Raw genomic sequence first — 16,620 nt, forward strand, 5'->3', positions numbered from 1 at the left:
GCAGAACGCTTCCAGAGCACTGGAAAGGCGACAGCAGCAGCAGCAGCAGCAGCAGCAGCAGCAGCAGCAGAGATGCTTTGCCGGATGCACCTCGCCCCCTTCGCCTCCAGCTCCCTGGCCAGCCGGCTGGGCACAGTGAGGACCCTGTGGCCACACGCAGAGACCATCTTCACCGAGCTGCAGCAGGAGATGGAGAAAGCTCGCGAGTTCATGAGCAGCTTCGAGCAGCTGCTGAGCAACCACGGAGCCATGGCCATGGAGCACAGCCCGAGCAGCAGCATGAGCCTGAGCCACAGCTCCGGGGACGGCTTCTCGGTGTGCCAGGACGTGAAGAACTTCGCTCCCGAGGAACTGTCGGTGAAGGTGGTGGGCAGGAAGGTGGTGCTGGTGGGGCAGAAGGAGACTCAGAACGTCGATGAGAAGGGCTCCTTCTCCTACAAGTACGAGGTGCTGAAGCGGGAGTGGGACGTGCCCGAGGAGGTGGACGCCGAGGCGCTGACCTGCTCCCTGTCCAAGGATGGGCAGCTCCTCATCGAGGCCCCCAAGCTGGCACTGCCAGCTGCTCCTGAGAGGAGCGTGCCCATCCAGGTCAGCTCTGCTGCCCCACTGACCGGACCAGCTTCTGAGAACGGAGCCACCAAAGCCCAGGTGTGAGAGGATGGGACCCGATGGCCACGGCAGGACCGGAGCAGACAGGAGCAAGTCTCGGGTTGAAGCCCAGACAAGCTTCATCAGCAATGATGCCATTTTTTTTTCACTAAACTGGAATGTTTTTGTATCCAATAAAAATACTTTTGCATTGAATCTTCTTTTGTGTTCTCTGGGCGTTGATTAATGGGGAGGCTGCGCCCTGCTCTTGGTGCCAGAGGAATGGGACGCACAGGGAGGGAAGAAGCTCAGGGCAGCACAAAATGGGGTCAGACAGAGCCAGAGGGGTCTGTGAGGGATGGGAGGGGATCTGGGAAGAAGGGCAGTCCCACTCACCTGCACAGGAGCAGCAGGGGTGCCTCACCCCTTCCTCACACTGCTGCCAGCATCAGCTCCAGCTCCACAACCCCAGCCAATACCCATCCCTATCCAACCACACCGGGCTGGCTGGCAGGGCGTGGTGTGAGACTCTTGTAGCCACCACACTTTCCCTTTCCCAGCTTGGCAAGGGGCTGCTGGAGTCCACCCTGAGCTCGCAGGAGCAGGGAGGGAGCAGCCCAACCCCGGGTGCGGTGTGTAACCACCACAAACACCCAGCTCAGGCCTGGGCAGGCAGCAGCTGTGTGGGCAGGCTGCAGGTATGCAGGCAGGAACGCCTGTTTGTGCTAAAGCAGCCTGAGATCACACACACCAGGAACACCAGCAGGTCCCCAGCGTCATTACTGAGCCCCTGAGCACCTGCTGCAAGCAGCAACACCCTCCTTAGGGTATCACAGGTGCCTTCATAAAGACTCCAAGCCTAGGAAGAAAGCAGGCACTCGGAGAGGAGCCAGCAGATGGCAACAGCACTGCACACAGTGTACACTGAATGGTTCTGAGTGGCATCAGGCAAGCTCTTCTCCAAACTGGTCCAGCTCTGGCTGCCTGGGGACACCAGCAGCATCAGCCCACCCCACACAGTGAGCACTGCGTGGTCCCACAGAGATCCTGAGCAGCTCCAGCAGCTCAGCAGTGCAGGCACAAACAGCACCACACAAAGGAGCCCACACCCCACAGGCAGCCCAGGCTCCAGCATGATCCCAGGCACCCCATCACCAAATCACTCCAGACCCTTCCTGCTTCCACGATTTTAAGGAAATCCAGCAGGAGGAGGAGGAGGAGGCACTAAGACCTTGGATAGCAGATGAAGGACACACAAGCCAAGGTTGCTCATACACCTCTACTCACAGGCTCTGTGACCCAGCCCCTCAGCTGTGAGGGTTCCAAATGCAGCACATCTCCATCCTCAGCCTCTCCTGAGCACAAATGGTGCTGCTGGCAGCACAGCTGGCAGGGATGGAGCTGCAAGGGGCTGCTCCTTCTTCCACACTGACTCCGGGTCCCAGGGTGTTTGGGTCTCACAGTCCTTGCAGCAGTGACAGGAGAGCAGCATCTTCCAAGGCCACGGTGCTCCAGGGACAGGCATGGTGTTCATGAACTCTGGAGCACCATCCCAAGCCTGTCCCACTGCAGAGCAGAGCTCCCCCACACACTGCTCCCCCACCTCTCCCCATCTTGCATTGTAGTTTCCCCAGAAGCACAGAGCAAGGAATAATTCCCACAATTTCCCTCAAGCTTCCTTGAGCACACTGGAGCCAAGTGAACAGCAGCAGCACTGTGTGCAGGAGCAGCCACACAGCCCAAGCTCAGGAGCCCCATTTCCCCCTCCTCAGGAAGGAAGGAAGGGCCCCATTTCCCTACCAAGGTCTGGGACATACCAGGAGAAGCCCAGCACAGCTCAGCTTCCACCAAGAACTGTTGTGCTCAGGTCCAGTCCCTGCTGCATTAAGAAACATGAACATTGTTGTTATGATAGGTTTATAAAAATTTTGTTTTAATCACACAAAACTGAAGTTTGTGATGAAGACTAAGTCAACAGTTCCTCTTAAATACCAGGATGCATAAGACACTGCATTAGGCACTAGGCAGCAGCCAACATCAGTTAGAGTCTGGCAACAGAAGCCATTTAATACCTCCCTTCATTCTTTGTGGAATTACAGGCTTTTGCAATACATGTCATTCCCACCAACAGGTTACCCAAGGTTTCCCCCATCCCACCTTTGTACATCAGTAAACCTTGTGTATTCCCACCAGAGCAGGGTTAACAATATTAGTGGCATCACAACCATCAAGAAAAGGACAAATTTCTATACAAGATTTTTTTGCAAAAGTTGCAACAGGATTAGTGCATTACGACAGAACCGAGAGAAAAGAAGAGTTGGCATGCTGGAGTCCAACACAAAGAAAGACAACAGGCAGCTCGTTGGATGTACTATATTGACAAGATACTGATTGGTTACATGGAGAAACATACAATACAAAATACAGAAGAAACCAGTTTTGCTTCCCTCTGCCCCACCCCAAATACTCATCATTGATTTGGTCAATAAGTGGCCCAAGAGCCGGAGTTTGTCTCTAATGCTACAGTTTAGTGGTTGTTCTGGGCACATCGTACGGGATCAGCCTCAGCTCTTACAGACAGGGAACCTTAAACACGTCCCAATATCCCTTTGTTTCCCATAGTGAACTACAGTGCTGTGGGACCTGGCTGCTGCTGGCCTCACCTGCGGGACGGCCACGCTGGCTGGGCAGACACCAGCTCCTGCATCCACCACCACCAGGAAGAGGGAAGAGCAGAAGTTCATATATTAAAAAAGTGACTTAAGACTTAGAATTGAATTAGTATTTGTACAGAAAGGTGCAGGTGGAAGAACTCCCTCCAGCCTATGATCAGAAAGGGATGGAGAATCACGGCGGCGCCGGCAGCGGCCGCCCTACGGTAAGTGCGATCGTTAGCGTGGGTTCCAGTCACTCCTCCAAGGGCTCGTGGGCTGCAGCAGCTGCTCAGTTGCTGCAGCACTGGCTTCTGCTGGGCTGGCTGCTCTCCTGAAGGTCCACCACCCGATTCCTGCCCGGGCCACCAGGAGCGTTCTGGGGTTCGTTTTTTGGCAGTTTCTTGGCTAGGAAGGAACAGGGTGTTAGCAGGGTTCTTCAACTGTCACAGACACATCTTATGAAAAATCCTTTGGTTAGGATTTTTTCTCCTGAGAAGCTGAGAAGCCTCAGAAACAAAATGTAAACAATAATTATCTGCTGCTGTGGAATGCAACAGGTGGATCTGTGATTGGTCTCATGTGGTTGTTTCTAATTAATGGCCAATCACAGTCCAGCTGTCTCTGACTCTCTGGTCAGTCACAAGATTTTATTATCACTTCTTTCTATTCCTTGCTAGCCCTCTGTTGAAATCCTTTCTTCTATTCTTTTAGTATGGTTTTAATACATCATTTACTTTTAACATAATATATATAACAAAATAATAAATCAGCCTTCTGAAACATGGAGTCAAGATTCACATCTCTTCCCTCATCCTGGGACCCCTGTGAACACCACCACAGCCAACTTCCTCACACTGTGCATGCCATGCTGGGTGCAGCCTGCTCCAGCAGAGTTTGGGACAGCACAAACATACTTTTGTGCATTTTGCTACCCTTTCCTCAGCTCTGACTGGCATCACACCTGCTCCCATGTCCATCACCACCCCAGACTCAGGGAACCTTTGCAAGGTTTAAAGCCCCACACACTCAGGGAATGACCAATCACACCAGTGTGGCAAACTGCAAGAGCCATCAGCCCTGGGTGACACAGGACCCTCCTGGGCTGCAGTGCTGGCACTCAGAGCTGCCCCAGCCCCACACACAGGCCGTACCTATTGCCATGAAGATTTCATTCACATTCATCGCTGTCTTCGCTGACGTCTCCATGAACAGCAAGCTGTTGTCATCTGCATATGTCTGTGCATCCTACAAACAACCACAGCAGAGTGCTAAAAGCAGCCTGGCAGGAGGCCTGAGCAGACTTTGTGCACTTCACTTGTCAACACACTAACTGCTGGAGAAACACTATGTCCCACCCTGGGCCAGAAATTCCCAAACCTGTCCCTGCTCCCACCTGGCCTGAACGACCCAGGGACATGGTCCAGCAGCAGCCAGTGTCCCCCAGCTGAGCTGGGCACAGCCTGACTGAGCCACACAGCACCTGAAGGGAGTTGGGGCAGCTGGCAGTGTGCCACCCATTGCAAGGGCACCACGAGCAACCCTGTGCAAGGGCTGGGTAAGAACCTCTCCTGAGTGCTTGCTTCAGATGAGGTAAGAGCTGTGAAGAGCAGAGAACGAGCTGGGAGTGATTCCTTGTGTGTCTCATACCCAGAAGATGTTGTTTCACACGCTGCAGACATTCCCACGTGAGTAAGGCAGCAAAGGAGGATGAGGACAGAAGTTTGTGCTCTGTGGGCCTCCTCCTCCTCCTCCACATTCACAAGGACTTTCACCAGCCAGGGCTACATGTGTTGTTACAGAAGCAAGGGCACAGTTCCTGCTCAGTGGCATCCTGCAGTCCTCAGCACAAAACTTCACTTTCATTCTCCTCCAAACCACATTTTATATAGCTGCCACCTCCCTCACTTAAGCAAAAATATTTTAATATTCCTGACCTGCAAGGGTAACAACTTGTCTGGACTCTCACTCACCTGGAAGTCCACAGCTCTCTTGTTAGCAAGGTCTGCCTTGTTTCCTGCTAGTGCAATTACAATATTGGGGCTAGCCTGCCTCTGCAACTCTTTCACCCAGTTCTTGGCTCGTACAAATGTGTCCTGGAAGCAAACAGGAGGCAGCAGTCAGGAAGGGCAGCCATGTAGGAATCCAGAGGGCAGATATGATTAGAGCAAGGCTTTCCTGTGAGAAGAGTCCTGCCTCTGCAGCACTTGGCAGCAGGATCCTTTATCAGCTCCCAGCCTTGGCCGGAGCTGAGGAAGAGGCCGTGAGCAGCTTTTAAGAACTTGGCAGCCCCAGCCAGGTACCTGCAGGGCTGTGAGCAGGACACAGCCCCAAGGAGCAGCCCCTGGCACAGGGAGAAAGCCCTGGCAGCCCCCCAGGCAGCCCTGCCCAGACTCACTGTGTTGGTGATGTCGTAGACCACGATGGCAGCCTGGGCGCCCCGGTAGTACATGGGGGCCAGGCTGTGGTATCGCTCCTGCCCCGCCGTGTCCCAGATCTCAAACTTCACCGTTGTGTCATCCAGACACACTGTCTGTGTGAGGAAGGCAGCTGCAACACAAGGGGGTTTGCCTCAGCTCCAGCAGGGCCCCTCAGAGCAGCTCTGCTGCCACATGGGAGCGAGCTGAGCCCTGGAGAGGCCGGTGCCACTCGTTGTGGCAGCTGTGTCACAACCCAGAACTGTCACACAGTGACAGGAAGGTGGCCCAGAGGGCCCAGGCAGCAGCCAGCCCGTGGAGCATCCACAGTGCTTGTAATTGTGTAATTCCCAGACCCTCCCAGCAGCCTTGACAGGGATCACAGAGTCCAGTTGTGGCAGCACCAAGATCAGACCTGGGGAGCACCAACAACAGCACCAAACTCAGCCCACTCACACCACACAGCCCAGTTTAGGAACTGGTTGTTGTCCCTTGTGTCACACCCAGCAGAGACACAGACTGGGGCAGAGCACAGCCCTCCACAGAGGGGCATTAGGCCCTGCTTGCCATTTAATCACATTTTCAGCTGTGCTTGCTCCCTGCACAGGTGACAGAGGGACAACTCAAGCCTTTTCTCAGGACACCTTCCAGTGCTGCTGCTCAGAGACCCACGTGCCAACCAGCCTTTGGTTGATTGATGACACCTTGCTAATGATTTCAAGCTAATAAACTACTAGACCTGAAAGCACTGTGAAAACAGTTAACAGAATCAGGCTAGAAACAGCCCCAAAATCCCAGGTCATGGTCTGAAAAGATAATTAAGGGCCATAAACCAAGCCAAAGGCCTCAGTTCCAATTAGAAGCTGGAGCTGAGGCACTGGAAACAAAGCCTCAGAGGCAAAGTGTGGGGTTGCCATAGAGTTATTCTCTGCTGTGCTGATCATTAGACCAACAAACTAATTGTGAACCAAGAGTTAAAGCATGAACTGCTTGGCTCTATTTATAGCCAAAAACCCAAACCAAAATAGCCAGTCTTGTTCCTGACACCCCAGCCTGCCCCAGCAAGGTCAGCACCTCCTGGAGCTGGCACTCACCTCCAATTGTGCTCTCCTGGTACTCGTGGAACTGCCCCTTGACGAAGCGCAGGACCAGGCTGGACTTCCCCACCGCTGACTCTCCCAGCAGGACGAGTTTGAACTGGCAGATTTTGTTCCCAGCAGCTGGTCCATTCGGTCGGGCAGCTCCACCTCGACCTGCCATCGTGGTTGGTCTAAGTGCAGGAGTGCCTGGAGTTAAGGATGCTGCAGGTTCTCCACCTGTAGGCAGGTTGCAACTGGAAGAGGAGGTCAGAGTTAGTGACAGGCTCAAGGGACCAGATGTACCAGATCAGCACAGACTGGTGGTGGTTCCTTCCCACAGAGCAGCTCCTGCCAGGCAGCAGGATCTCAGCCTGCAGAGCCTCCCTGGAAAAGAGGTAATGGTGATAACAAGCTGTCCTCCCCACCAGTGGGCCTTCCAGCACTTCCACCCTGCGTGGATGCTGCACACACCTTGCTGGGGTGAGGCAGGTAAGGAGCACCCAGCACACAAGGGGTGTTACTGGGGCTTTGTCTGCTCAAACAGCAATTACTCAGCTCACAGAGGTACCTGAGCCTGACCTTTAGCTCCCTCCTCCTTCCCTGAGTTCACAAGGAAGCAACTTCACACTATCAATGTTGTCCAGAGCCATCCCAGTGCCACAGTGGCAGCAGGCAGCTCTGCAGGTCATGAGGCACTTGGACAAAAGGAATTTCTAGAGCTGTCTGTTTGTCCTGAGGCACTTACAGCACAACATTCTGCACCTCCCAGAGGGCCCAAGGATGGCCCTGGAGCCAGGGGGGCACTGAGGGGGTGAAAGGCACCTGCCAGCAGCTGCTCTCTGGGCACAGGCTGTCCCCTCAGCAGCTCCCCCTCCCATTCCTGCAGCACACCAGGAATTCCCACACCCACCCCAGTGCCTCACACCTTTATCCCACAGCATTCCAGGTCACCAGGATGCTGCTCCTCACATGGACTGCTCATGGACAGACAGCATCCCCTGGGATCAGCACTGCCAAGCACTCCCCAGCACCAACCTCCAGAGTGCTGCAGAAGCACAAAACCATGGCAGGAACAGCAGGACAAGCTGATCTGCATCCAGAGTTTCCCACAAGTGAATCCCAAGGCCTCCCTAAGCACTGAGCTCTGCTGCCTGCAGAGAACAGGGATGCTTTCCAAGTACACAGTTACAGATTTAGGCACATTTCCTGTAGCCTTCACAACTCCCACTTCCCTGTGCATGATAAATGCTACAGCTGACTGCATCTGCTGTGGATCACCACTCTCCCTTCTACTCTCCTAAAGCAGGCTGTTTGTGGAAAGAAAATGCCCCAAAAGCCAATTTCTCCTCGTCCTGAGTACCCCTGTGTACATCCTGCATTTTCCCAGCAATTAGATACCCATGAATAAGTTTAAAACAGGTCAAACTGGAGCAGAGTGTCCTGTGAACAAAGCTCAAGCCTCCTCAGCACAGAGAAGAGTTTCAAACAGCTGCTTTCCAGGGCAGGGCCTGTCCAGATGTGACTGCTTGAGGTTATTTTAACTATGGCTCAAGTTTAAACAATCCCACAGCTTGACAGGGAACCTGCAACCATTTCAGAGCTGCTCTGGAGCCTGTGAGTGCCAGCAGCTGGAGAAGCCAGCAGCTCACACAACACAAATCCACTGACCTAGAGACATCTCACCTCAAATGGCTCTGAGCAGGAGGCTGTCACACGCCACCAGTCACCAGAGCTGGCAGGTGGGACAGAAACAGAGCAGTGAAACCCCTGAGTGCTGTGGGATGTTTTAGGAGCCAGAGCTGTGAAACCATTGCTCTGAGTCCCAGTGTTGGGTTAAGCAGTGAAGATATTGTAATTCAGAGCTGGCTCCTTGCAAGTAGCACAGTCAGGACTCCTCTTCCTCTGCTGAGGAAGGGCAAACACTGACAGGATGAGCAAGTTTGATATAAAACAGACCAACAACTCCCTTTGCTGGACAGTGAAGGTGCAGCATGGCTTGCTCTGGCCAGGAGCAGCTTGGTCACCACCAGGTTCAAGAGGCTCAGCAGCAGCTCTGCAGCTCTACCAGCCTCAAGAGGCTTCCACTTTTTAGAGTTTTCCCTCTAAACAGAGCTTGCAAGGGAACAGCTTTGGTTTAACCTTGTATTTATAACTCCCTGGGCAGTCTATCAGCTCCACTGCTGCTCCCAGAGCAACATTGTGCACAAACACTGTGTGAAATCACTGTGTGCCCGAGTTACGGCCTCCTGAAATCTGATAGTGGTCATTCCCAGAGCAAAACAAGGAAATGAGCTTGTTGACATCCTCGAGTCTTAGCCTGACCTATATTTCACAGATCTTGATGCATTTTGCCATCTGCTTGTGCTACAGGAGCTCCAACAGAATTAGGTGAGCACATCTGGGTTGAGCTCACTGTGGAGAGCCACTGGTCAGTGCAGAGCTGCTGCAATTATGGAGAACCAGATCATCATCTATGGGTGGTCTGATGCTTGGATACAAGATTATACAAGGTTATATGGCTTCATGTTCACATGAGAAGTTGCCAGATCTTTCAGATATTTGAATGGAATTTAGAGACCCTAAGTGGTCACTGGTGGCCTTGGCTAAGGACACAGACCTGGGTGAGCAGCTGAGGGTCACAGGAGGATGCAAATAACCAAAAGAAGTTCCCAGCAGTGCTGCAGACAGCAAACACACTCCCTGGCAGGACAGGAACTTTCTGCCAAGATGTTTGAGGATTCCGGGCAGGCTGAACTCAGCTCTGCAGAGGCAACAGGCAGATCTTGATGAATTTTGCCATCTGCTTGTGCTACAGGAGCTCCAACAGAATTAGGTGAGCACATCTGGGTTGAGCTCACTGTGGACAGCCACTGGTCAGTGCAAGCAGAGCAGCAGAGCTGGTCCAATCATGGAGAACCAGATCATCATCTAAGGGTGCTTTTGATGGTTATATGGCTTCATGTTCACATGAGAAGTTGCCTTATCTTTCAGATGTTTGAGTGGAATTTAGAGACCCTAACTGGTGGCCTTGGCTAAGGACACAGCCAAGACCTGGATGAGCAGCTGAGGGTCACAGGAGGAAGCAAATTCCCAGCAATGCTGCAGACAGCAAGCACACTCCCTGGCAGGACAGGAACCTTCTACCAATGCCAAGATGTTTGAGGATTCCAGACAGGCAGAACTCAGCTCTGCAGCTGAACTGCATGGCCTGGAGCTGTGCTGGATCAGCCCACACCCACCAGTGACACTGAACTCCCTGCTGTGTGAAGCCATTTCTTCCTGCTCATCCTCCCAACCCTTCCAGCACAGGATTGATTGGGCATTGACCCTCCCTGCTCCCCACAGAACCTCAGCACTGACACTCGAGCCAGGGGTCAGGCAGACCAAAATAACCCAGCAGCACCACACAGACAAGGGAAAGCAGCTGAAACCCCAGCTTGTCTGGCTAATTCAAGCTGTCAAGGCCATGAGAAGGAAGGGGTACTCATGTAATCAAGATTAACAGGCATTAATTTTCCTCCTAGTTTCTATAAACTAGTGAAACCCAGCAGCTGGGAGATCACAACTGCATTTCAACCCATGAAAAGGCTCTTGCTGTTTGTTTACCTGCCCTACCCACCTCCTGCTCACTGAAGCTCACACAGCAGCTCTGCATCCCACAGCAAAAGCTGATTTTTTTATTGTGAACTCTTAGCATAGTTTCTTGTTTGCTTTGAGATCAAAGCCAAGCACCAATTCCTGATGCTGTCCCACAAGTGAGAGCTCCAGGCCTGTCACTTCTGCAGTTTGTGCTCCTCCAAGCCCTCCTCTGCCTGCCAGGGTTTGCTGGAGAGGGCTGGAATATTAAATTCAAGAATCTGAGTGCCCTAAATGAGAAAGCACATGCCATGGCCGCTGCACTCCCTGCCTGCCCAAGTGCAAGAGCATTCTCCATAACTCCCAGGATGATGGGGAATAGCACCAGAGCCCATGTCAAACAAACCTACCCAAGAACACAAATCTCCACGTGGGAATTACTGTCAGATCCTCTGCAGGAAGCTGCTCACTTAAGGTGTCAGAAGTTAGAGAATCTGATATTTTTGCCCTGTGTTCACCCAGTAGCAAAAACTACTCTGAAAGCTGAGGATATTTAGAAACCCAACCCTGAAGCCTCTGGTTACCCAAACTGCTGCTGCTGCCCTCAGCTATGCAAGGAGTTGCTTCACTGGAGATTTGCTGGCTCAGAACCAAAAACTCAAGACAAAAGCCCCAGTGAAGTATTTATCTCGTTAAATAGCTGACAGTGTTACATGAATTCCTTGGCAAAGGAAGCACTGAAGTTACCCAGTGGTTTTGCTTCACCTCACACTGCCCAGGGCTGCAGATCAGCTTCAGGACATGGATCAGGAGCAATTTGCACAAGCAGGACTGCAGAAAGAAAGTACGGGTGCCACCAGAGCCACACACAGAGCACACTAGCACAGCATGGAACATCAACCTAATATTCCAACTCATCAATATGATTAATCAGAAAAAGCCTGGACCCTGCAGGAGGGTTCAGGCTGCAGAGAAAGGAGGAACAGACCCAGCTCTTACAGAGGAGGAGAACCAGGAAACATTTAACCTACAGAGCTCAGTCCCATCAGTCCCAAATCCAACCAGGCTCATGCTTTACCTGCTGGCCTCACTCCAAGAGTGCATGAGTTTCAATACTCCACATTTCCACAGAAAATACTCTGCTTTCCCACAGAAAATGCCCTTCCACAGACAATACTCTCTGCCTTTCCACAGACAATACTCTCTGCCCTTCCACCTTCTCCCTCCCCAAAAATGAGCCCTCAGAGCCCTGCTCAGCAAGGACAGTCTGGGGCTCAGGAATGCCCTGAGCTGGGCCAGTCTCCACTTCAGCTGGCAGGAGCTGCACCAGAGCCCTGAAGTGCAGACTCACAGACCCAAATCAGCTCAGGCAGCACTTTCAGCAGCACTCCCATGGCTGTGACTAACTTATGACAGTGTAACAACTTCTCTGTGCAGTCCCACATCTGAGATTCACAAAGACTTGCACACACTCACTTTAATTAGAGGTAAATAGGATTTCCACTCTAAAGTTGAACTATTCATTCGTCTACAGACCTGAATTAGTACCATCTCCCTCTCATGCTGTTACATCTGTTTCCTGACATTTCCACATCCATGGCCTCTGGAGCAGCCAGCTGTTTTCCAAGGCAGCTTTTCCAAAACAACTCCATCCCCAGAGATTTCAAGGCCACTACCCTGCTGTGACAATCCCTGCAGCACAGACTTGTGTGGAAGAGTTTTACATCACCTCCATCTCCCATTTAGCTGCCCACAGGCTCCCTGTCCCACAGTGGCTCCCTAACCCACTTCCAATTATCCTCAAGGATGGAGAATCCACTCATAGATGCAGCCTGGACTGACTCAAATGCAACAAAAGCATCAAGGTTTTAATTCTTCAGCAAAAGTTGTTGAACTCCTGTTCAGATGGCCTCAACAGCCACAGCTTCACTTGGAGCAGACACTCAGCATGCCTTGGATAGCACCCACTATTCAGTCAGGCAGCAAGAAGGCAACATCAGCAATGCAAAGCAGCAAACTGCCACCTGCACTGCAAAGAATCTGTGACCTTCAGAATATCTTTCCCAGACTGCACAAAGATCTCCTGCCTCAAGCAGCTCCTTATTTGGAGTGCTACCAAACCAAAGCAAACATGAAAACCAGTGTTTTCTTATCTGTTTGTGCAGAGTTGCTCCAGCAGCTCGTCCCTGTGCTCCAGGGGAGGACAGCACTCCCCCCAGAGCTCAGATGGATTTTGTACCTCCTCAGTTCTGTCACATCCAGGAAGGTTTCCTGTTTCTGGCCACTGTCTAAGTGTTTTCAGTGTAATTCTGACAACTTCTCAGGACTTGCATAAGAGGCTGCAAACTTCATACCCCAAGGGAAGAAAACAGCTGACTCCAACATTTCTACATTCTATCCTCTTTTAAGTCTGCTGACAGGAATACTCTGGGCTACACCCACTTCATTAGAAGCGTTCCCATTTCATTTCCTGTGTCTGAATGCACTTGGATTCCCTCCCCTCCCTCCTCAGGGAGATGCCACAACCACCATGCAGAACTGTGAAGGAGTTTGGATGCAGAGCTGAGACTGGCAGGGCCCAGAGGAACCCTGGAGCTGATCCCTGTTGAGATGTAAAAGGGCTTTGCTGGGATGGAGATATCCCACATCCCAGCACAACAATTTGGCCAAGCACACACACACATATCGCCAAACAGTTCCTCTACACACTGCCCAACTGTCCAGTTGGCTGGGAAATCCAAAAATTGGTGAAATCTCAGAACAACTACACCAACACATCACTGGTTTCACAGGAAAGCAAAATAATCTACCAATGCCAAACTAGATAAATGTTTTATCTCACTATATTCATATCCACATGCTAAGCCAGCCTTTCCCTCCTGCTCTCCAGTAACTCAACCCCTCTCCAGGAGTCCATCTCACCTTGCCTGGGTTGCTCCATCACCTGAAGAGGCATTAAAGAGCTTACAGAGACCCCTCACTGCCTGCACAACCTGCAATCAAATGTCAGCTAAACCAGCCAGAGCATCTTGGCAGAGAAGGCCACCCCAGAAGCAGATTTTTGATCTGAAGGTATTGACTGTTGCAGCAAATTTCTGTGACTCATGAGGGGTCTGAGGTGATTTCAACACTGAGACCCAGCTATGACCCCAAACATTCCTGTCCTTCAGCTCCCAGATCCAGCCAGGCTCGTGCTTTACCTGCTTGCCTCACTCCAGGAATGCACCTACAGCTACAACCCTGAATTCTCAGCCCTTTTCAGACACAGTTCTTTCACCTCATTACCCAGGTGAGCTGAAAAGAAATCTAAAATGCTTTCAGAGCCAAGGCAGAGTGGACATTCAGTATTTGCAGGAAGCACCCTCAGACTGCATGGCAAGCCAAGACAATGGGCTGAGCTGGCTGTCCAAGGCTCAGAGGGGGCTCAGCAGCCCCAGCAGAGCACAGGCCCAGGGTGAGGCTGCAAACAGGGCAGCTCAAGTGTGCTGACCCTCTGCACAAAAAGCTAAGAATAGCAGATGCAAGTTGTTCCACAGCAGCCTTAAAATAGTCCCTCTCCATGTTCTCCTCCCCAGCCTCCCTGCAGGGCTGCAAACAGCCAAGGTCAGAAGAGCTCCAGCAGCCACATCCCAGCTAAAGCTCAGAGCTGGGCTGGGGTCACAGCTGGCCTGGGCTCCTGCAGCTCCCACACCACCCCCAGCCCCAGCAGCTCTGAGCACCACCAGCAATAGGATCTGAGCAGTTTCCCCAGGATTTAGCAGGGCAGACCTGTTGCTCACACTGCTGGTGCAACCCCAGCAGGATCCAGCTCACACAGCAGGGTCTGTGCCGCTGTGACAGAGCTCCAAACACAGCCTTGATGGAGATTCCCTTACAGACAAGCCACAAAATGTCCTGTGGGCCTTTCAGGGCCCTCCAGCTCCATGGGTTTCCCTTCAGAAAGGCCCTGGAGTGGCACAGGGCTGGGTTTGGCAGCCTCAGTGACCCAGGACAGGCTCCGTGGAGAATTTGTACCAACCAAGTCACCCCCTTCACTTTAGCAGCTCCAAAATGTCCTTGCAGCCTGTGGGGGCCTTTCAGGACCCTCTGACCCCATGGCTTTCCCTTCACAGGAGCCCTGGAGGGGCACAGGGCGGTGCTGGGACCAGCAGTGACCCAGGACAGGCTCCGTGGAGAATTTCCACCAACCAAGTCACCTCCCTCACTCCAGCAGCTCCAAAATGTTCTTGCAGCCTGTGGGGGCTTTCAGGACCCTTCAGCCCCATGGGTTTCCCTTCACAAGGGCCCTTAAGGGGCACAGGGCTGGGCTTGGCAGCAGCTACAGCAAACCAAGCCACCTCCTTCGGTTTAGCAGCTCCAAAATGTCGTTGCAGCCTGTGGGGGCCTTTCAGGACCCTCCAACTCCATGGGTTTCCCTTCACAGGAGCCCTGGAGTGGCACAGGGCTGTGCTGGGACCAGCAGTGACCCAGGACAGGCTCCGTGGAGAATTTGCACCAACCAAGTCACCTCCTTCATTCCAGCAGCTCCAAAATGTCCTTGCAGCCTGTGGAGGCTTTCAGGACCCTCTAACCCCATGGGTTTCCCTTCAAAAGGACCCTGGAGGGGCACAGGGCTGGGCTTGGCAGCATTTACAGCAAACCAAGGCACCTCCTTCACTTTAGCAGCTCCAAAGTGTCCGTGCAGCCCGTGGGGGCTTTCAGGACCCTCCAGGCCCATGGGTTTCCCTTCATAAGGGCCCTGGAGGAGCACAGGGCTGGGTTTGGTACCCAGGACAGGCTCCCCTGGAGCATTTGCACAAACCAAGCACCTCCCTCGCCTCAGTTCACGGAGCCTCCCAGCGCCTGCCGCTTCCATTGCCCCCTCAGAGGCTGAGCAGCTACCAAACTCAATCCCACCATAAAACCCACTCCGTGCCGGCACCACGCCTCACCCAACCCCATTCAGCTCCCGCTCAGCCACGGCTGTGCCACACGGGAACCGGGACACAGCTCCCCGGTACCGGCTGCCGCTGCTCGGTCCCGCTGTGCCGGGAGCCGCTCCCGCTCACGGGAGGAGCCCGAGCCGAGCGCCCAGAGCGCCGCCGGGACGCCTGCCCCGAGCCGGGCACGGTGCCCTGGGCTGCCCGGGCTCCCGTTAGTGCTCAGCACCCCCCGGTACCGCCAGGCCGGAGCCGCCGCCGCCCCGCCTCGCCCCGCACCAGGGCCCCGCTAGGCCGGCGCACGGCGAGGCTTCCCGGCCGCCCTGAGCCCCCGCCCCGCCGGCGGCGCCGCCCGTCCGCTCCAGCCCCGGCATCGCCCCGCCCGGCACAGCGGCGCCACCGAGTCTCAGCTCCGCTCCCGCCACGGAGCCCCCGAAGCAGCGGGGCGCGGCTGCCGCCCTCGGCCGGGGGAGATCCCGGGGAACGCGTCCGCAGCCTCGGGCCGGGCTCGGTCGCCTCGGGGCGCAAGGCGCGGGCGCGGCCGCACTCACCGCCCGCAGCGCCGCTCCCGCCGGTGCGTCTCGCAGGCCCCGGCCTCTACTTCCGCCTTTTCCCGTTCCGCTTCCGGGACCGACCACCCCTTCCGCCCCCACTCTGTGGCCATAGGCAGGCACAGCTGTCAATCACTCGCTCTCGCCCCGCCCTCGCCCCGCCCCTCAGGTGAGCTATGCGCGATGTCGCTCCCGCGGGGCCTGCTGGGAGTTGTAGTCCGGGAGAGTCCCGGTGAGGCCGACCCCGTGGGGAATTCGGGGGCGGTCCGGACAGGTCGGGGCCGCGGCGGACGAAGACTGAGCGCAGCCGGAGCTGGAAAAATAAAGCCTTTATTTCTCGGTGTTGCGGGGAGCGTGGGAGAGGTGGGGCGGAACAACGCGAACTACAGCCGCGGAGGGGCGGCAGAGGCCGTGACCCCCGGGCAAACCGGAGACCCCACCGGAGACCCGTACACCTCCCCGCCACATCCCACAGCCCCGAGAGACCTGGGGCTGTATAAAAGGCCCCGAGGGCCAAGAGTATAAAACCGTATCAAAATCCCTGCGTGTGTCCGGAGCGCGGCGTCCCGGGGGGCTCCGGGGGCACCGAAACCGGGCAGGCTCACCCGGAGCGGAGAGCTCCGGTAATCCCCGGGGGCATAGATCCCGGGCAGGCTCACCCGAAGGGGAGAGCCCCGGTGATCCCCGGGCACGGACCCCCGGAGCGGAAAGATCCGGTGACCCCCGGGCAGGCTCACCCGGAGCGGAGACCCCCAGTGATCCCCGGTATCACGGACCCCGGGCAGGGTCACCCGGAGCGGAGAGCCCCGGTAACCCCCGGGATCACGGCTCCCCGGGCA

At 54.4% G+C, this 16,620-nt stretch overlaps 2 protein-coding genes across 2 annotated transcripts; one reads left to right on the top strand and one right to left on the bottom strand.

Moving 5' to 3' along the window:
• Window positions 1-804, top strand: LOC132084224 (heat shock protein 30C-like). The gene has a single exon (XM_059489289.1). The coding sequence runs from the start codon at window positions 73-75 to the stop codon at window positions 652-654; it is 582 nt and encodes a 193-aa protein (XP_059345272.1). The 5' UTR covers window positions 1-72; the 3' UTR covers window positions 655-804.
• Window positions 805-2,488: 1,684 nt separating this feature from the next.
• On the bottom strand, window positions 2,489-15,846 carry RAB5C (RAB5C, member RAS oncogene family). The gene is made up of 6 exons (XM_059489287.1): window positions 15,782-15,846; window positions 6,751-6,989; window positions 5,638-5,789; window positions 5,213-5,335; window positions 4,394-4,487; window positions 2,489-3,647 (listed from the first exon to the last, which is right to left on the bottom strand). Exons 2-6 carry the CDS (start codon window positions 6,914-6,916, stop codon window positions 3,532-3,534), a joined length of 651 nt encoding a protein of 216 aa, XP_059345270.1. The 5' UTR covers window positions 6,917-6,989; window positions 15,782-15,846; the 3' UTR covers window positions 2,489-3,531.
• Between the last annotated feature and the right edge of the window lie 774 nt (window positions 15,847-16,620).

This window comes from Ammospiza nelsoni, chromosome 26 (assembly GCF_027579445.1).
Source record: "Ammospiza nelsoni isolate bAmmNel1 chromosome 26, bAmmNel1.pri, whole genome shotgun sequence".
Taxonomy (NCBI): domain Eukaryota; kingdom Metazoa; phylum Chordata; class Aves; order Passeriformes; family Passerellidae; genus Ammospiza; species Ammospiza nelsoni.